Source organism: Aegilops tauschii, chromosome 4 (assembly GCF_002575655.3).
Source record: "Aegilops tauschii subsp. strangulata cultivar AL8/78 chromosome 4, Aet v6.0, whole genome shotgun sequence".
In the NCBI taxonomy this organism is placed as follows: domain Eukaryota; kingdom Viridiplantae; phylum Streptophyta; class Magnoliopsida; order Poales; family Poaceae; genus Aegilops; species Aegilops tauschii.
The window spans coordinates 380,256,743-380,278,367 of record NC_053038.3 but is presented as its reverse complement, the minus strand read 5'-3'; the positions used below and the strand labels follow the sequence as shown (position 1 = coordinate 380,278,367).

The 21,625-nt window shown below is 46.6% G+C and overlaps 2 protein-coding genes across 2 annotated transcripts in view; one reads left to right on the top strand and one right to left on the bottom strand.

Annotated features, from left to right (window-relative positions):
* Positions 1-8,608, top strand: part of LOC109747021 (ubiquitin-ribosomal protein eL40 fusion protein) — a 242,586-nt gene extending 233,978 nt beyond the window's left edge. The window contains exons 7-10 of the mRNA XM_073496778.1: positions 5,879-5,982; positions 6,105-6,300; positions 7,850-7,916; positions 8,342-8,608. Coding sequence (XP_073352879.1) covers positions 5,879-5,982; positions 6,105-6,300; positions 7,850-7,916; positions 8,342-8,374 — 400 coding nt within the window. The 3' untranslated portion in view covers positions 8,375-8,608. The remainder of the gene's footprint in view (positions 1-5,878; positions 5,983-6,104; positions 6,301-7,849; positions 7,917-8,341) is intronic.
* Positions 8,609-10,337: 1,729 nt separating this feature from the next.
* LOC109747023 (uncharacterized) lies at positions 10,338-16,479 on the bottom strand. The gene is made up of 3 exons (XM_020306116.4): positions 14,663-16,479; positions 14,348-14,540; positions 10,338-10,653 (listed from the first exon to the last, which is right to left on the bottom strand). The coding sequence occupies exons 1-3, from the start codon at positions 16,174-16,176 to the stop codon at positions 10,459-10,461; spliced, it is 1,902 nt and encodes a 633-aa protein (XP_020161705.1). The 5' UTR covers positions 16,177-16,479; the 3' UTR covers positions 10,338-10,458.
* Positions 16,480-21,625: the final 5,146 nt, after the last annotated feature.

The following is a 21,625-nucleotide window of genomic DNA, read 5'->3' as shown; positions in this document are numbered from 1 at the left end:
ATGGATTTATTAAAGAAGAGTTGTATATGATGCAACCAGAAGGTTTTGTCAATCCTAAAGGTGCTAACAAACTGTGCAAACTCCAGCGATCCTTCTATGGACTGGTGCAAGCATCTCGGAGTTGGAATATACGCTTTGATGAGTTGATCAAAGCATGTAGTTTTATACAGACTTGCGATGAAGCCTGTATTTACAAGAAAGTGAGTGGGAGTACTACAGCCTTTCTGATAAGTATATGTGAATGACATATTGTTGATCGGAAATGATGTAGAATTTTCTGGAAAGCATAAAGGAGTGTTTGAAAGGATTTTTTCAAAGAAAGACCTCGGTGAAGCTGCTTACATATTGGGCATCAAGATCTATAGAGATAGATCAAGACGCTTGATAAGACTTTCGATGAGTACATACCTTGATAAGATTTTGAAGGAGTTCAAAATGGATCAGTCAAAGAAGGAGTTCTTGCCTAAGTTCTAAGGTATGAAGTTGAGTAAGACTCAAAACCCGACCACGGCAGAAGATAGAGAGAGAATGAAAGTCATTCCCTATGCCTCAGCCATAGGTTCTATAAAGTATGCCATGCTGTGTAACAAACCTGTTGTGTACCTTGCCATGAATTTGGCAAGGGGGTACAATAGTGATCCAGGAGTAAATCACTAGACAACGGTCAAAATTATCCTTAGAGGACTAAGGAAATATCTCGGTTATGGAGGTGATAAAGAGTTTGTCGTAAAGAGTTACGTCGATGCAAGCTTTGACACTGATCTGGATGACTCTAAGTCTCAATCTAGATACGTATTGAACGTGGGAGCAATTAGCTAGAGTAGCTCCATGCAGAGCATTGTAGACATAGAAATTTGCAAAATACATACGGATCTGAATGTGGCAGACCCGTTGACTAAACTTCTCTCACAAGCAAAACATGATCACACCTTAGTACTCTTTGGGTGTTAATCACATAGCGATGTGAACTAGATTTTTGACTCTAGTAAACCCTTTGGGTGTTGGTCACATGGCGTTGTGAACTATGGGGTTAATCACATAAAGATGTGAACTATTGGTGTTAAATCACATGGCGATGTGAACTAGATTATTGACTCTAGTGCAAGTGGGAGACTGAAGGAAATATGCCCTAGAGGCAATAATAAAGTTGTTATTTTATATTTCCTTATATCATGATAAATGTTTATTATTCATGCTAGAATTGTATTAACCGGAAACTTGATACATGTGTGGATACATAGACAAAACATCGTGTACCTAGTAAGCCTCTACTAGACTAGCTCGTTAATCAAAGATGGTTAAGTTTCCTAACCATAGACATGTGTTGTCATTTGATGAACGGGATCACATCATTAGGAGAATGATGTGATGGACAAGACCCATCCGTTAGCATAGCATATTGATCGTTCAGTTTTATTGCTATTGCTTTCTTCATGTCAAATACATATTCCTTCGACCATGAGATTATGCAACTCCCGGATACCGGAGGAATACCTTGTGTACTATTAAATGTCACAACGTAACTGGGTGATTATAAAGATGCTCTACAGGTATCTCCGAAGGTGTTTGTTGGGTTGGCATAGATCAAGATTAGGATTTGTCACTCCGAGTATCGGAGAGGTATCTCTGGGCCTCTCGGTAATGCACATCATAATAAGCCTTGCAAGCAATGTGACTAATGAGTTAGTTGAGGGATGATGTATTACAGAATGAGTAAAGAGACTTGCCAGTAACGAGATTGAACTAGGTATGAAGATACCGGCGATCTAATCTCGGGCAAGTAACATACCGATGACAAAGGGAATAACGTATGTTGTCATAACGGTTCGACCGACAAAGATCTTCGTAGAATATGTGGGAGCCAATATGAGCATCCAGGTTCCGCTATTGGCTATTGACCGGAGAGGAGTCTCGGTCATGTCTACATAGTTCTCGAACCCGTAGGGTCCGCACGCTTAACGTTCGATGACGATTTGTATTATATGAGTTATGTGATTTGGTGACCGAATGTTGTTCGCAGTCCCAGATGAGATCACGAACATGACGAGGAGTCTCGAAATGGTCGAGAGGTAAAGATTGATATATAGGACGATGGTATTCGGACACTGGAAGTGTTTCGGGATGCACCGGGTACTTATCGGGTCACCGGAAGGGGTTCCGGGCACCCCGGGCAAAAGATATGGGCCTTATGGGCCAAGAGGGGAAACACACCAGCCACAAAGGGTCTGGTGCGCCCCCCATATGGGCTGGCCAAATTGGAGAAGGAAAGGGGAAGGAGGAAAGGAAAAAGGGAATAGGATTCCCCCTTCCCCCTCTTCCCTTCCTACTCCGAATAGGAATAGGAAAGGGGGGAGGCCGAATCCTCCTACTTGGGACGCACCCTTGGCTGCCTCTCCTCCCCTCCAACCTATATATATGTGAGGGGGGACCGCTAGAACACACACCAACAATTGTTAGCCGTGTGCGGCGTGCCCCTTCCACAGTTTACGCCTCCGGTCATATCTTCGTAGTGCTTAGGCGAAGCCCTGCGCAGATCACTTCACCATCACCATCACCACGCCGTCGTGCTGACGGAACTCTCCCTCGACACTTTGCTGGATCAAGAGTTTGAGGGATGTCATCGAGCTGAACGTGTGCAGATCTCGGAGGTGTCGTACGTTCGGTGCTTGATCGGTCGGAGCGAGAAGAAGTTCGACTACATCAACCGTGTTGTCAAACGCTTCCGCTTTCGGTCTACGAGGGTACGTGGACACACTCTCCCCCTCTCGTTGCTATGCATCTCCTAGATAGATCTTGCGTGAGCGTAGGAATTTTTCTGAAATTGCATGCTACGTTTCCCAACAGAGAGTGCCAAGTGAACACGCATAAAGGAGAAGATTCACCTTTATATGTATGAAGTATATGTTGCACATGTCTCTTGATGATGGAGCACTTGACATGTTGATGTCCATGGGATGCTCAAAATCATCTCTCCCCCTCCCCTAGGGAAGATCCGACCTTGGATTAAGATCTCATCACCATAGGAAAGAAATGGTGTTATCATGTGGTATTGGACGCTCACCATGCACTTGGTACCTATGACGGTGCCGTTCACCGGGGACGGCTGACCAAAAGGAAGCACGACAACAGGCCTACCAAGGGCCTTATAGGGGAGGCCCGGGCAGAGCTCTTCAGCTCTATGATCATCTTGGACAAGCCAAGAACGGCAGCGGCCCAAGGTCGTTTAGATCCCCATGTAAACCCTAACCCCTGATATCTAGTACGCAACTTTATTCTTGAAGACTTTGTTGGGCCTCCAAGCGCGGAGTTTTGTAGAACAGTAGCAAATTTCACTCAAGTGAGTGACCTAAGGTTTATCAATCTGCGAGAGGTGTAGGATGAAGGTGGTTCTCTCTCAAATAACCCTGCAATCAAATACAAGTAGTCTCTTGTGTCCCCAACACACCTAATACAAATGTCAGTTGTATAGGTGCACTAGTCCGGCAAAGAAATTATGATAGATGTGTAATATGGATGGTAGAAATGGCTTTTTATAATCTGAACGGATAAAAACAACAAGGTAAGTAACAAAAGTGAGTAAAATGGTGTCCCAATGCTTGGAAACAATGCCTAGGGCTCGTACTTTCATTAGTGCCAACTCTCAACATTATTAACATAATTAAACATCATGATAATCCCTCAAAGTGCAGCAAAGAATCACTCCAAAGTTTCTATTCTATTGGGGAAAGTAGGATGAAATCGCGTAGGTAGCAAACCACCTCAAATTTGCGGCCGAAATTATAAGGATATCCTTGGTAGGACCAAAACTTTACAACAGACGCCGAGTGGACACCATGAGCAACCTGTGAGTCGAAAGTTGAGCACCCTAGACGCGGCAGGTATAAAATGCTCGGGCCCTCCATACCCAACCCAAACGGCCGGGTTGTCCGGCGCCCCTCATATCCAACCCATACATGGTGCAGATAGCACGTACGTGGCAGCCACATTGAACTATCAGGTGTGGCCCACACAAAAAACCATTGGTCAACTGGCTTCCTCCTTGGATTTGGTGAGGACACAATTCATGCCATCGCTCAGGTTTGCCGCCCGAGTCATCAAATCCGGCTATTTAAGTCGGCTGGCAAAAGAGACCCTAGCCAGCGCCATTTCCATCCTTTCCCTTGCGTCCGCGCCGCCACCACTCACCATTTTCTCCTCCCCCGACGACAAATAACCTACTACAGGATGCTCAAGCCCAAGCGTTGGTCAGAGACCGCCGCCGAGATGCGCGTCGCAAAGGAACAACGCCACACCCAGATATGCGCTGAGGAGGCGCGTCGCACCACTCACATTGCGGCTAGGGAGAGGGAGGTGGCAGAGGAAGAGGTGTCGGAGGAGGAGGAGTTGAGCATGGAGGAGGAAGACGCGAGCGAGGACAGGGCGAAGGAAGACGTGGCGCCGAGCATGGAGTTTGAGCCTGACACATTTGGTATGGAAGAGGCGATGGGCGAATACAGTGAAGCCGCGGAGGTGGCGACGCAGTTCGAGGAGGAGAAAGCGACCATCCTTGACTCTATCCAATCTGAGCAGGAGATGCTGACAAATTGCACAATTAAACAAAATATAGTTCAAATACTTTGCGGATGCCCGCCTTCGGCCACCGTGTCCAATACGCTGAAGTTGACGCCGGTGGCGACGAATCCGGCAGCAGAGTCTATCGTCATCTCTTCCGCCTCCTCCAAGCTTAGGTCCACAGAGCTCGGAGGCTCACCCAATGTGTGCCCGACGATGCGCATGGTATGTCTGCTCCTCGGCGACGAGCGTCTCACCTCCAAACCTTTTTCCCCGCCGCATCTCTCTGTTAATTTGGAGCCTAGGAAAGACGACATAAAATGGCGAATGAATCCGGTTGAGGTGGCTCAGGGAGGCGTCGTGGGAGCTCAGGATGCGACTGGGCTCCAGGGCAGCGATGAATCCGAGCTCAGCAGCGCCGGTGACACAAATCGATGTCGGTGGACGCCTTAATCAGTTGCGATGGTGGCGAAAATAGGTTGGGGGAGGTGTGGGCTAGGGTTTAAAGGCAGGACACCGGCATTTATAGCTGGCAGTGGTCGGATTGGACGCCGACCTTTCGACCATTACTGCGTGAGACGAGCGGCTGCTCGGTTGTCGTGAGACTTTCTCTAGTTGGAGAAAAAGTGAGGAAGAGAGGCTATGTTTCGGGAAAAAGTCAAATTATTAGAAAAAATACGATGTAGAAGATTTGCTAGAAGAAGCCTAATCCCTCAAAGCGAAAATTTGCCCTCAAATTGGGATGTGCTACAAATGCCCTGAAAACCATAGAAAAGTGATATCTGATTTGATTAAGCTCTAGAAGCCTCTAGAGCGTTCTACTTTCCACGCATCAAGCACCGTTGATCTACCAGCAGCTCCACCCTACCCATTCGATTGGTCTGTCTCTAGAAGCCTCTCCGCTCCTCCTCAACATTGGTCAAAGAGACATGACGTACTGCCAGTTGGCTGCAGAACAGCTGTATGGGCTGGGCCATCCATATGGGCCGAAGCAGACGTCGCCGTCACACTAGACGGCGAGCGATTACCGTCTCGGTAAACGGGACAGTTAGCACTAGTAAAGGTCTCACACGCAGCACGAAATTTGCGATTGGCGCGCCACCATTAGAGCGCCGGACTGCAACTCCGGCAGGTAGGGTTTCGCTAACGCAGCGGGTGGGCGCGGCCGCCGGCTATATAAGGACGGCTCCACCCTCCCCTCCCCACCGCCGCCTCCAGAGTTCAGAGTGCAGACCACCCACCACCGTCTCCCTCCCCACTTCAGTCCGGAGAGCTCGGGAAGGAGGAAGCAGGGGCAGGCGAAGCGGCGGGAGCGGAGGACCGACGAGATGCAGATCTTCGTGAAGACGCTGACGGGGAAGACCATCACCCTCGAGGTGGAGAGCAGCGACACCATCGACGCCGTCAAGGCAAAGATCCAGGACAAGGAAGGTACGTGCCGTTCTTCCCGCCCCATCGCCCTCCATTTCCTCGAGCATCGAGGTTGAATCCACCGTTTCTTGGATTTTGGCTTTGGTTGATCTGCTTTGCTGTGTGGTCTGAATCGATCGCAGGCATCCCTCCGGACCAGCAGCGCCTCATCTTCACGGGGAAGCAGCTGGACGACGGCCGCACCCTCGCCGACTACAACATCCAGAAGGAGTCCACGCTCCACCTCGTGCTTCGCCTCCGCGGCGGCGGCTGCATGATCGAGCCCAACCTCAAGGCCCTCGCTCAGAAGTACAACCAGGGCAAGCTCATCTGCCGCAAGTAATGCATAAACCCCTGCCATGTTTCTCGAACAAATTAGCTAGCTTTTGTTGGTATATATACCTGGATGTGCGACAGTCTCTCATTCCATAAATATGAGAATGGATTTTCAGAACCCGGGTGTCCAGGCACCCTCTTATCCTGATCGCCCATGCAAGTTTTGACTCATCAAGATCTGTGCCAAGTCTTCTACTGCCAGTTGCATTAGCAGGGCTAGTGAACAGTAAGACGGGGAGTAGAAAAATTGAAAACGAGATGGGCCTTTCGTTGGGTACTGTTCATCGTAGGCACATCCCCCGCATCTGTCAGCGCTACCTCTATTGAGAGAAAGATATTGGGGCCCTTCATGCATCCCAGTCAATTTCTCTGACACACACAGCCGCTTCATATACACAACCTAAAACGTTTCGTTTGATTCAATTAAAATTGAAGAGAGAGAGAGCCCTACTACTACGATGAGCCTAGTATGTACCACCGTTCTAGGGAAGTGAAAGAGGGGAGCGCTTTTTCTAATGAAATGAGAGAAGTTTGTGCAAGTGGGACAAAGAGTGTCAGGAGAGAGAGAGCGCTAGTGAGAGTCCGCATGTGAGAGAGGAAGCGTGAGAGATACTATTGTGCATGCATGTCAGCCTACAGACTACGTCTAGACCTGCAGCCTACAGCTAGGACCTGTTGCATGCATCGGTCACCATCAAATTCACTGGATAAGCACACATCTTCTGCAAATGGTCTGCTGCTGGACTGCCCACTGCACGAATCTTGGCAAGCCTGAACGGACAGATAGCAGGGGGTCGGGACACCCGGGTGCCGTCACACATTTTCGCATAAATATTGCTGCTTTGTGTGTTTAGTAGTCGTACAAGGTTATGATTTGCATGTATGCTGGATGTGCGGCAGTCTCCCGTTTGATAAAAATTTCTGCTTTGCTGGTGTAGCCACTAGTCATAGAAGGGCATGGTTTGCATGTCTGTAATTAATTTGTTTGGGCCTCTTGCTGTATGCAGTATATCTGAATTGTTTGTGGGTCAGTGCCAAGGAATGTTATTGATAGAATCACTGGAATGCAATACTTATTTATGTGACTATTATGATGTGCAATTTTAAAAGAAGCATCTTTAATGTCATCTGCCATGTTTCTTTGTTCATCAGTTCCCACTGGTGGCACGTGATTTCTGCACTGTTAATCGTCCATGTACTTGTGTTATATTAGCTTGTTGTCTCTTCATCTTCTCAAGCTGATTGAGTGGTTTGATGGTTGATTGCCTTGCGCTTGCAGGAATGATAAGTTAATTAGACCAGTCACAATACGTGAAAAACCCACGCTTACAGTATAAACTGCTGATTTGAGTCACTGTTTCCTGCAATAGGTGTGCTGATTCTTTGTGAACGATGTGTCATGTAACTGTTTACGATTACTGCTATCTGGTAGCTGAAGTGCTTAGTTGATCATGCATGATCTGTATTGTACCTTTGCTTACAAGATAAGTTGTTAACAGGAAATATTTGTGCTTGTGATGTAGCTGACCTTTTTCACCATTTTGTTTTGTAGGTGCTATTCACGCCTGCCTCCCAGGGCCAAGAGCTGCCGCAAGAAGAAGTGTGGCCACAGCAACCAGGTGTGACTTTCTCTTGTGATTGAATAATCAAATTGTTTTACCCCATATCTGGGGTAGCATCATGCCATCATCCATGTGTTCTCCGGAGTGACGATAACCCAACATGATTTATGTTTGCCAAGATAGTCCAATATGAGCTAGTATTAGTTATTATCATCTTATGGGCTTCTCAAATCTACTACGTACTGGTTTTATGCTATGCCTGATTTGGTAGATCGTTAGTGTGTGTTGTACTGATATGCATTATATGTCTTCACATGTTCACTTGGGAGATATTTCATATACCGACAGCTGAAAGAAATATACTACTATTAAGTTTTGTTCACATGTTCGAATGTTGTAGTATATGTTAAGTTTTGTTCCCACATTGGTCTTTTACCATACCGTTGATCTAATGCATTGCTTCTCCAACCATTTTTTTTCAGTTGCGGTCAAAGAAGAAGTGTAGGTACTGCTGAAGTGCCATGAATGATCAGTTGAATCGGTTGACTACCTGTTTAAGCTTGCCAGAACTGTCAGAGTTCTAAGTATCTTGATGTAATGTTCTTGCTGGATGTTGAAAACTTGGTTTATGGTTCCGGTGCATGCTCGTGACATGATTGTAATATGACAGCTTAGCTCTTTTGGCTGGAGGGAGTGCTTATCTAGTTTATCTATGTGCTGTTCTTGTTGTTTTCGGTCTTGAATCACCTGCTGATGTTGGTCTTTCGTGCCCTTTGTGCTGCTTGTTATGTCAGATCATTGATCGGGCAATGATATCTTTTTTACGAAGTAGGAATGTTGGATGTTCTAGCCTGGTTAGTTACTCATTAGCTATTTTTTCTCTGCTTGTTCCAAATGAATTTCTGCAGCGTAGGGTTACAGCCTGATTGATTTGTGTCTGCGTGCAATGTTTGGTTTGTAGTGGTTATCAGTCAAGTTCGTGCTAGCTTTAAAACGGTGTAGTTGTACATCTTTAAGCCATATAAGAATGCAAATTAATATGGTAGGTTTACTCTTGTGGCTGGACAAATAGAGGGATCTTTGATGTATGTTCAGGATCTATAGCATCATCCATGGATGACAGCTTGACTGTTCCGGCTGGAATGAACAGCACTTGCGCTATGTGCTGCTGTTCGTTATATCTTTGTTTCGATTTGTTTGGTGTATGCTTTGTGCTGCTGCATGGATGTGCCGTCCCTTTAATCAAATCATAATGGTTTTCTTAGGACTAGCTTCTGTATTGATCTTGGCACTAGCTTCTTTTGCTGCCCAATTTTCTGATTCTAGTTCCTCCAACGAAGTTCTTCTTCTTAACACAAGGTTGGAGCTTACGAGCCTTTGCATAATAACTCCAGGTCTCTCTCTCCCTCTCTCTTTTCCGAATGTAGTCTTGATCTACCAGTTTAACTCAAAAACCGTGCTTAGATTCTGGGCTCTGCATCTCCAACTCTTCAACAGTTACAGATCACTGGTGCATGTGAACATTACTCCTGAGTTTCTTTTTTACTTCTCATGTGTCACGAAGTCTTCTGTTCTTGGGAGGATGTAGAAACAGGCGCAAATACACCGGGCCATGCAACTTTCATGTTAAAAGGGTCGGAGAAACTAACCGTCCAAACTGACAGTTTACCACTTACCTGGTACTGATAGTAAAACGCTAATGCACACAACTGTAACATAAGTAGCATCGTCAACAACGAATAAAAGGTAAACCTACATTCAGATACAGGCTTCGTAGAAAATCTTCATCAGTCTTTTTTAGTTGGTTCTGAATTTCTAATACTCCAACAAACTTGTACAATATGCAAAAAGAAAAAAAAAGGATCGGTAACACCAGCTCGCAAAATTTATCTATTTCCATTGAAGAAAACATGCTGCAAATAAGGTCTGGCATTGCAATGTGTGGTCGGCGAACAAACATGCCCTTAATCCTGATGGACCTGCAGCTTAGCATCATTGCTTTCTAGCTGAGAATACCATGTCAGCATTTCATACATCAACATGAATGAGCCAGAAAAAAAGTTCGCTAAAGGATGAAAGGGAAATCTTTTTTGCCACTCAGCAATTGATCCCACTGAGGATGTATGGATTCATCACTATATTGGAAGGGCAAAATAGCAAGCTACCAGTAATTTGATGGGCATCCAGCTATAAGACCAACCATTAACATCACTCCTTTAGATCCTCAATCTGAATAACCTTGTTTTTAATGGAGGATGCTGAGGGCTGTTACATAATGTAAAATATGATTTCTTAAGCTGTATAGTTTCTGCAGATGAAAAAGGAACCAAGACAATAAATCATTTAGTTATGTTACTATTTCTTCAATGGTACTTGTTTTAGTGGAATCATAGAGTGAGACACACAAAGGTAAATATGAACATGTTGAGTCAAATCTGGCAGCCATGTATAAATAAAAAAGGCGTGTAAATTTTAGACTTTGTGGATAAAAGTGAGTCAAACCCAGCAGGCCAGCACCCATGTATAAAAAAATCGTGTGAATTTTTTTACTCTGTGTATAAAAGAATCGCAATATTAATATTACAAAGAAAAAGAACTGCTACAAACTTGTCTGGGAGACAACGTCCCCAAGTCCTGAGACCTTTTCTTGGCTGGCTTGAAGAAGCACGGCTCGTTTAGGGTTGGAAAGCAGCAGCTGCTGCATGTCCTTTGGGAGGACACTGAATGCTGCTTGGAGGTCTGCCTTCAGTTTCTGGCATGCTGCTATTGATTCAGCAGTAGCTGTCCGAGAATTCTGGATGGCAGAAATTGGAAAATAAACATCAGGATATTTTCAACAAATTATTGAGGGCAGAATAGGTATGTTGACAAGCTAAGCTACTGTCCAAGATATTTCCTTTGGATTATATGCTGAAACATTTTAACATGCAATTTTTAAATATATATCACTAAACAATGGCAAGGCCCCTCTTGTTGTAATGAACTATATCATGGGGGCTGTCACAGTAAATCGAAATTCTTGAGGTTAGGCTGTCAAAACTAATAATATAAGGTGGAAATCTTCAACTGTTCATGTGCATGCATTCCTCCAGTCTATCAAATACAGGAGAATGGTAGACTAGTATCAAACAGCCCTAATTACCGAAGGATATTATTGAAGTGTCACATCACTATTCAGCAAAAAGTTATACGCTTGTAAGGCCAACTCCAATGCTAGACCACATTCTGTCCGGCCATGTCCGTTCTGGCCCAAACGGACAGAAGCGACGGCCCAACACGCGACCCCATCCGCAAAATTTGTCCGTTTGGCGTGCGGCTCGACCCATTTTCAGCGCAAACTTGCGCAGGGTTTGCGTCCAGACGGACAAAATGAACGGACGCCCACGCGCCCACTCCTCGTCTGCCTCGGGCCCGCCTGTCGACCGCCCACCTACCTCCCACCGCCCACATTTACGACGCACGAGTGGGCGGACCCACTTGCCAGTCACGCATCCACCCGGTCGTCTTTTTTAATGTGGAAGCCGTGGACCGGCCAGTCCACAGACTTCCACTTCCAGAGCTGCGTGCCTCCTTGAGCCCTGACACGAGCAAACCCTAGCCCCTCGGCCGCCGCTCTTCCACCTCCTCTCCACCACCTCCTCGCCGACGGTAATGGTCTGGAAGTGGATCCCCGGCAGGGGGAAGCACGGCCACGAGGCCGGGTCCTCCTTCGGCCGCTGCAACCGCAGCCACTCCACACTTCCTCCACCTCCTCCGGCATTCGCATCTCCCCGCCGGCCGCCCCACCTCGGCAGCGTCCGTACGTGAAGGCCGAGATCTACCAGAGGTATTGGGAGACGGGCATGCCACTGCTGTGGAGCGACGTATACCTCCCAAACAACTCGCACCTCTCGGCCGACCGCGTGCCCGTGCCTCCGATCCCGTTGAGCGACCACGCTCGCCGAGAGGGGATCTATCACCGCTGCGCCCGCCTGCCGGCCGACCTCATCAACGACCGCAGGTACACCGTCGATTCGCCGCTCTGGGGCACGTGGTTCCCGGATGAGAACGACCTATGGCGGCAGTCCTACTTTGCCGGTCGTGCTCAAAGCCTGTCACAGGCGCGCTCTGCCAGCCGTGCGCGCGCTCTCAGCCCGTCCCAGACGCGCGGGCGTGCGCTGGTTCACGGCCTGACGCCCACGCCTTCCCCCTCGCGTCCCCGCCACCACCCCCTCCGATGACCGCCAAGGAGGAGGTGAAGCTCATGAGGTGGGTGATGGAGGACTCCGTCCGCACCCACGACGAAGCCCAATGGGAGGGACTCGAAGAGATGATGGCCCTCTCCGCGGCCGGCGACGTCGCCATCCCGGAGCTCGACGCCGTGGTAAAGGAGGAGGCCATGGAGGACGTGCAGGAGGAGGTGCTGGAGGAGCCCGCGGCATGGAACCCGGCCTTGGTCGGCCAGTCCTGCTTGTGGACGGAGACGGTGTCGTGCACGCCGGAGTACGTGTCCGTGCCACCCGTGTGGGTGGTCGCCAACACGTGGTCACCGTCGCCGCCACGGCTAGAGGTTGTGCGGGCGCCTCTCGCAGCCAACTGCACCTGGCAGGGACCGCCAGCCACCTATGGACGCCACCGCCCTACATCGACCTCACGGGCGACAAGGATGACGACAACGACGACGGTCGCGGCGGCGACGACCCTTATCTAATTTTTTTAAATGTCCTTTTAATTTAAGTTTAGTTAAAATGTGCTGGACTGGACTTTGTGGACGTTTATGTATTATAGTAATGTTTTTAAATTATTTGCGTTAGATTTGGGTCAAATTTGCAAGTCCAAAAGCGGACAATATTTGGGATGCGGCGGCCGGTTGGGTGCACCACCGACCGGACGACCGCTAGCGGACGTGCGTGTCCGTTTTGCCAACCCAAACGGAAAAAATCCGGACAAAACGGACGTCCGATTTGGGATCGCCGGTTGGAGTTGGCCTAATGCTTTATTGTTCATTACATCAAAATCCAATGGCGTTACCACCGACTACCGAAGGCGGTTATTCGCAGGTAAAGACAGAACGAAATCCCAGTGCAGTCATGTTACTCTAAACTTCATGACTTTAACATTTAACTCTATTCCATTGCCACTTGGTTTGATTTCTTGCAAGAAAATATCAACAAAACCAGTCACACAAAACATGTGGTTCGTTCAACTAAAACCATATTCATATGCCAGAATAGTTCATACTCAAAATGATCAAATCCTAGTTAATCTGTAGTTCACCATAGACTGATTAATGTTTTCTGGTGCAACATTCCTGTAAGCTAATTAAATGGCAAACTCGTAATAGAGTACAGATTGGTGTGCGCTACAAAGTAGGAGCCTCGTTGGATTTTATTGCAGGAAATTACATGTATTGCATGAAGTATTAAGGGTACATCTGATTAAATGCAAGAAAACCAGTCGTGTTCCTTTTAGTATATATGTGGCAAGTCTCAGTGATGTGAATCATTTTTTAGGAGAGCTGCTGAGTATTACGACATTTAGCCCTACAGAGAAGTAAACTATGGAATCACTCAAATAATCATTATAACATATCATTACCAAACTTCCAAAGTTTAGTTCCTAAAGTTCAATGTATCATAAGAAGAAAGGATAATTCAGTCAAACCAAGGAAGTAGACATAAGTAAAAGGCATAACATACATGTTAGGTTGCATCCTATCCACCAATAGGACCTCGAGTTAATTCTTATTTTGATATGGATTTTGGTAGGATAAGGGTCCGAAGGACAAAGATCGAGGGTAGGGCACTCACCCTAATTTAATCACTGCAGGGCCTAATCCCTACCGTGGCAGTGAGGTTCTGAGGCTATTTAGACTTACACTATTGATTCTTTGTTTTGATCGATCAAAAGATACATCAGTTTGCTTGTATAGCACAGCCTTGACCAGTACTAGACTCCATGAGACCATGACTAACCAAACTGGAATTAGCTTAATTGGAGACCTATGCATTGACTAACCAACTCAAAATCTTCCTTAACCAAACAAACTCAAACTCTCTTTTCGATCTCTATCGTGGTGACCTGGCAGGCTGCTAGTGTCCTATACGGAAAGACCTCTTCTTGGAACTTAGAACTACTTTAAAGATATTATCATAACTTCCTAAAGTGTCATCTCCAAAATGGCTATCCTATTTCCCTTAACTTCCTTTATGTGCCCGTCGAACTGAGGCATTCATCCTGCTTGGTTCGTGCTGGCCTAAAGCCTATAGCAGGTGTAGGCAGTCCTTGTCAAAAGAAAAAGGTTATGATTTAGATCCATCAGTCTTAGTTATGCACATATACTGAATTATCGATAATGTGAGTTGTTTGTGAGCTTATCTTCGTAGTTTGTCCTAACAGAAAACGACTACTATTAAGGATTTCTTACTTAAATCTCCATAACTATTAATGATCTATTTATTTTTGCAAGTGACAGTTATAACTTAAGAAAGCATCAGAACAAATATTACCTCCATCTCTTTGAGAAGATACCGCTCAATAACATTAAAAGAATCAATCCTCTCCAACTCGGACATCTTTGACATTAACTTCTCGATATCAACATTCATGCGAGCTTGCCTCCATAACCTTAGCTGATCTTGCTCTGCAGCAGAACGTCTTTGTCGGAACCAAGGCATGAAGTTAGGGCCTTCCAAGAATTTTCTGATAAAGATCAGTGGTGAAACAAAAATGAAAATGTTAGCTTGTGAATCCCTGTTTTGCGAAGTAATTCAAACTAAAAATTCATAAAATATTTTGCCAAAAAAAATGTGGTTCTGGCTTACCTATATAAATCCAACCAATTGGACTTCATCCTTTTCGACAAAAATTTCCCTGGACCTCTAGAAGCCAAACCATTGACAAACTCATCTGCGTGAAATGGTGGAAGTAATGGTGGATCAACGAATGGAGAACTCCCTTCCAGTGGTGTTGTAGTTCTCAGATATGGCCCGAAAGGCGCAAGGAAGTTGGTCGTTAGCTCCAAGAAATGCCGCCTCAATATCTCATTGTTGACGACTGACATGGACTCCTCAATTCTAGGCGACACACCGGCATCAATGAGTCTATTTAGAACAGAGGTGTCGGGCTTTGTAGTTGGCACATATGTGCTCCATAGCGCCTCTTTATGCTCTGTCATGAGGGAAAGAGGGCCTTCTCTCCTCAACTTGATTGAATTCAATAGACCAGTGGGCGAAAACTTACTGATTGCAAGTTTGTCGAGTTTGAGCCTCACAGGTGTCCCATTGGATCCATTTGCTGATGCTGGTGATTGCCCACCTGCTGGGAGCACCCTAGTAGAATTTGGATTCGGGCTTCCCACGGACACCACATTTGGAACACTCTTAAGACTCCTCAGGAAAAACAAGTTCGTCACCCCGAGCACCATCGGTGGGAACACCTCGCCTTCTGCAAGCGCATTAAGGCGAGCGAAGTCCGGATCATGAATAGTGAAGTACGGCCTGAAGTCCACACTATACAAGATTGGAGCAACAAGGCTAACAAGCCCAGCCACAGCCTCGGAGCACTGAGGTGGTGATGGCGCCACAACCAGTATGGGTTCACCAACAACCATGAGTTCCCAAAGAGTCCACAGGTGGAGGAGCAAGCCACGAAACGCAGCAAATAGATCAGCATCGTGGAAGAGCCCATACGGCACCGAGGGGTTCGCCGGCAACAGCGCAGGCGGCGGCCCAGGGTCGTTGGCCGCGGGCGGAAGGTGCACCCGCAGAGCGGCGCTGCCAATGGGGAGCTCCATGGGGCACCCTGGTGACGGCGCCGGCCAGGCGGCAACGTGCGACGCCACCATTGTCAGCGCAGTGTGGCCTATGTCGAAGCAGAGGGGGCCAAGGATCTGCAGCAGCAGGCGGAACAGCGAAGAGTATGGCGCGTGTGAAAGTATGACAACGGACTTCTGCTCGCCGCCGCGGGGGAGGCGCTCGTCCTGGCGCTGGCGGTTGAAGACGAAGCCGTAGAGGAAGCCGCGGCGGGAGCCCGCCGCGTCCGGGGAGGGGTCCGGGAGACGGAAGGAGAAGAGCGAGTCGTGGACGGAGGAGCGGTGGCGCGGGAGGTGGTGGGACATGGAGTCCGGGAAGGAGGAGAAGGCGACGAGGCGGTCGAGGCCGCCGTGGGCGAGCGCGTCGGGCGGGAAGCAGGCCTCCACCAGCTGCCCGCGCTCCAGGTCGAAGCGGATGATGCAGAAGGCCCGCGCCCACCGCGCCAGCGCCGCGGGGTCGGGCGCCGCCGCCGCGCCCGCCTCGGCCGCGTCGCCCCGCAGCGAGACGGACGGGATCCGGTTCATCCCCGCGGCCGCCGGGGGCGCGATGATTTGGGTATTCGGGAGACGTCAGTGGGGAATTGCAACCGCGCGGCCGAATCGGGAGGTTGCTGGACTCGGGAAGCGACGCCGCGGCGGGCGGCGGGCGGCGGCACAGACAGCCGCCGACGGGCAGGGCGGAGGGAATGGGGGGAAAGGTCGCGGGTGGATCGGACGGGGCGTGATCTCCGTCTGGGATCTGCCTCGCGGGGCGGGCTGTGGGTGAGTTCGGATTGGCGTTCCTTTGCGGCGCAGACGTGCACTTCTGTTTTGTGTTTGTTGCTTGCCAGTTTGCCGTTTACGGGTAGTAATCGGTTACACGGTTCCACTCGGTTCATCGGTTGGTACCTTGCCGGACTCGATTTAGTTTTCCTTGCAGTCCGTTTTTTTTTCTTTGACATGGACTCCAATGCAGTTCATCAAACGAACGGCATCAAATGTTTACGGGAACGATAACTGCCGAACATTCGGATTTTCTGAACCTGCAGCCGAACGTGCGTGTAGCCGTTGCACGAATTTTGATGGTATCCCATTGCCACGTCATCCCAGGGACGCGTTCGGGTTGAAGGCAAATTCCCCCGAACGTTTTTTTACTAGCGTACCTTATCCTTTCCCCGACAATCACCGGCTCACCCACTCCCCCGAGTATCCCCTCACCTTATCATTCCGGCGATTACAGCGGCGAGGCCTTTCGGCGGTTGGAGCAGCGGCGTGCGGGGCACGAGTGCTGCGGGAGGGCGCCGTATGCGGGCACCACGTTGTGAACCTGCGGGAGGAGGCGGCGGCGAGGATGGCCCGCGGGAGGAGGCGGCGAGGTTGCGACCCGCGGGGAGGGGGCAACGGCGAGTGCGGCTGCGAGGATGCGGCCCGCGGGAGGAGGCGGCGAGGTAGCGTGGCGCTCCCGGTCGCGCCGGCCACCCACATCCTGGCGCTTGCCAGTCACCGACATCGCCGTCGGCGAGGACCCGTTCGCGGCATCGCTTGCCGGGTCGCGCGAGTACGGCGGCGAGGATGCGAGAGGGCTGCATCCGGCGGCTACGTAGCCTGTAGCTATGGAGGCTGACGCGGGACATGAGGGAGGGAGTGGCTAGTGATGGGGGCGAGGGATGGCGCCGCCACGGCCAGCATGTCCACGGGACGCCGGGGTCCTGCGAGGTGGACTCCGCCAAGACCGGCGGCAAGGGCTCCCGCGGTGCACTGAGCAGTTCGGTAAATGGGAGGCACTCGGGACGCACAATCTGTCAAAACATGCAGGTGACGATGACATCTACACTGCATTGCTTTCGTTGATGGTACTGGTTCAGATCGACTGGTTGGTAGATCTTCATGGTACTGAATGTTACTCGTATTCTTTTCGCATTTCAGTAATCGGTTAAAACAACACTACCTTTTTCCGATCAATATGCCCTTGTGGACTCAGAATAGTGCCACTTCAATTAGTGTCATTTCTTTAGCTCAGTTACTACTACATAGCTTCGGCTGGCATAGGTTGCAGTTTTAGATTCACATTTAGTAAATAAAGATGGCAGGTATGCATGGCAACATTTTTTTAAATTTCCAGGATGATGACAATTTTTAGTAAATGACAATTTGTTACCAGAAAAGTTGCCATGGGAAATTTTTAGAGTGAAAAAAATTCTAAGTTTTTATCAAAAAGTTGTCGTGGCAAATTGTACAGAGAAAATAATTCTAATTAGTTATCAAAAAAGTTGCCATGGCAACTTAAGATGCTAAAAAACATGGCAAACTTATAGATGTTTAAAAACATGGCAAACTTGCCATAGCAATTTAAGACGTTCAAAAACATGTCAAACTTTACGATGTGCAAAAACATGGCAAACTTTTTTAATTAACATGTTCAAAAACATGCAAATTTTCCATGGCAAAGTTATAGATGTTCAAAAACATGGCTAACTTGCCATGGCAACTTAAGATGTTCAAAAATATGGCAAAGTTTCAGGTGTTCTAAAACATGGCAAACTTGCCATGTCATTTTTAAAATGCTCAAAACCATTTGAAACCTGCCACGACAAACTAAAGATGTGCGAAAACATGACAATCTTTTTTTAATTAAGTTTGTACAAAAACATGGCAAACTTCTTTAACTAAGATGGTCAACGGCAAACTTGCCATGGCAACTAAAGGTGCTAAAAAACATGGCAACCTAATATGCTCAAAAACATGGCAAACTTACCATGGCAACTAAAATCAATATTTTTGTTTACAGCTGTTTTTTTTCATGGCAACTAAATGCATTCTTTTCCATGATTCGTTGTGTCTTTTTGTCATGTCCATCCAAAGAATGTTTGTCATGGCCATTACAAATTAGTTTGAGTTTCTCACAAATTGACCATGGAAAAATTATTTTTCATTTGATCTTGGCAAGTTTAGAAATTAACCATGGAAAATTTAGTAATTGACCATGACAAATTTATTTTTCATTTGATCTTGGTAAGTTTAAAAATTAACCATGGCAAATTTACTTTGCAGATCATGCCAAATTTTAGTTTCATGTATTTGCATTACAACATTTTTTTAGTAAATGAGAATGGCATTATTTAGTAAATGACCATGCAAGTTTTTAGTAAATGCCGATGGAATTTTTTTAGTAAATGGCCATGGCATATTAAGTTTACGATTCATGGCAATTTTTTACTCTTCTAGTTTTTCATGGCAAATTTACCTTTTTCCCTGAGACGATGGCAATTCTTAGCAAATAACCATGGCAAGTTTAGTTGAAGAATCATGGCAAGTTTGGTTAACGAATCATGGCAATTTTATTTTCATAGATCATGGTAGTTTTTAGTAATTGACGATGGCAAATTTAGTTCATAGACGACGCAAATTTTATATTTTCATTAACTCACCATGGCAAATTTATTCCATTGATCATGGCAAAATTAATAACTGGCCATGGCAAATTTTGTTCATAGATCATGGCAAATTTTAGTAAATGACCATGGCAAATTAAGTTTATGATTTCATGGAAAATTTCATTACTTAACCATGGCAAAAAAATAAAATTGATGCTAAATTTCGTAATTGACCATGGCAATTTTGAGTTTATACATCATGGCAAATTTTCGTTCCATGTATCATGACTAATGCCGGAATTATTCACTCATAATAATATCTGCTTTTTAAAAAAACATGTTAATGCATGGGGTAATGTGCATCACAGTAAAATTAAAACAACAACAACTTTACATCACTTTTGGCCACCATTGCCAACCTTTGTCATCTTTGTTTTGCCATAATGCGTGCTTTTTTATGAGCATGGCATTTTTTTTGCTTCTTTGTGCAACTTGTCAAATTTACTTTTTATGCGCCCATGGAAAATTTAGTTTTATGGTCATGGCAAATTTGTCTTTATGCATCACGGCATTTTTAGTGTACAAACCATGGCATTTAATTTTTAATTTATGTAGCACGGCAATTTTATATTTTCGTTGCACCACGTCAATTTTTTATTTTTTGTAAAGCATGAAATTTTTGCTAGTTGTCATCTATCATTGCATTTTACTTTTTTCTATAGGTAGTGTGTGGTAGTTTTAACAATTATAGCAATTGATGGCAATTTCTAGATTTTTTGGCATTTTTATTGTACTTTTTTCTCAAATTTTCAGCTGGTTTTTCTTTAGTTTTTTGTGTTTTTACTGCAATATCATTTGTTGATTTATATTTTTATGTACATAATAGGTTCTGACTGGTTTTTTGTCACTTTTGTTTAATTTCTTTTTGCAAAGGGAATTATTTGGGCTAGCAGGCCTAACAGAAGGTCTAGGTAACGTGGGGGTGGAACGTTCGGGATGGAGGATTTTTGGGCCGAACAAATTTGTTCGATCGATGGACCATCCAGTACGAACGACTCGTTCGGTCTGGGAGACCCCCAGACCGAACGTACGGTACTTATCGATGTCCAATGTTTATACATTCGGATGTGTTTGCGGACAGTGCTAAAAGGCGGCCACCAATCTTAGCACATCAAATGATGCTGATAGAGATTGTTTTTTGCTGGCTCAACAGATGGGACACCATAAAACTGTATTACAATCTGACTGTATCCAAAGTTACTGAAGCTCTACTAGCTGGTGGTTTCTCGTCAACAACTAGCTCCTCAATATTTCATGAATGTGCATTGATTGCTTGCGGTTTTGATGAGGTTAGTTTTGTTTTTCTGTCCAAGGGAAGCCAATACGGTGGCGCATAAGAGCAAGTATAATAGTCCTACTCAGCCGGCTATAAGCGATTCCACGTCAGCAAATATCTGAGCTGGAGGGAAGTAAAGGCAGGAGAGAGAAGGGAGCGAGCGCTTGACAAAGCGCCCGGCTGTAGCACAAGACGCGAGGGAGTTCCGCCCGCATGCAGCCTGAAGCCAGCGCTAGGGCCGCTGCTCCCGATTCCCTGTACCTCACCATCCAATCAACTGCTTTTCCCTTTCTCTTCTTGCATGTACACATTAATTACTCTAGTCAGCCAGCAGCTCATGTAGAGCCAGCCTTATTACACAAGACGTCTTTTACAGCAGCTATTGCTGACAAGGCACACGTATAGAGCCAGCAGCGGACGACTCTATTAGCCATGCTCTAAGATAGCTAGGTATCCTTAAAATCCTGTAGATTATGTTTGCTGAGTCAATGAACACCTTAGCTTTCTTTTGCCCTTCTTTGTTGAAAGATGTATCTGTTTTTACCAATCAATAAAGCTAGCCGGATGGCTTTCTCTCAGAAAAAAAGACAATTGAACGGGAGGTCGTTGCTGGCGGGAGGACAAGCATGCGGGCCAAGCATTTGCGTTGGGCAAATGACATGATGCAGGCATGATTACCACAGAGTCATGTCATCTAGGCAAAGCTTCTCCATGTAGATCAACAATGCCACTGCCGAGTTGACAACATCGTTCATAGGTTTCTAAGGGCGGCAACATCATGGACATGAACCGACGATGACATAATGAAAAGCAGGGATGTCCCTAACCATTGCAGTAAGGTCCTCCCCACTCAAACGGGTGATAGAGTACCCAAAGACGAGGTGATCCGCCGTCTCAAGATGGCGTCGACAACCACATTCAACACCGGTGACGAGGTTCTTCCAGCGGAACATGTCACGGGTGTGGATATGTACGAGACTCATATATACGAGAGGCTAGACGAATAACCACATGCGTGAACGCACAAAGCAAAAAAGTGAAAGAGTAAGTTCGTACACACCAATGTGCCTTCTAAAATTCACTAGCAAAGTACCCATTGCGTTGCAACGCATCCAAAATAAACTAATGCATGTGTCACGAACTTGAAAGAAAATCACTCTATTTTTTGGTATATATATCTCTAAAAGTATGTTAGGTTTCGCCCAAAATGTATTCCTCATATATGTTTGGATGAGATGGGGGAGGGACGGGGATGTCTGGAGAGACTAAGTGGTTTTCTGCAAAT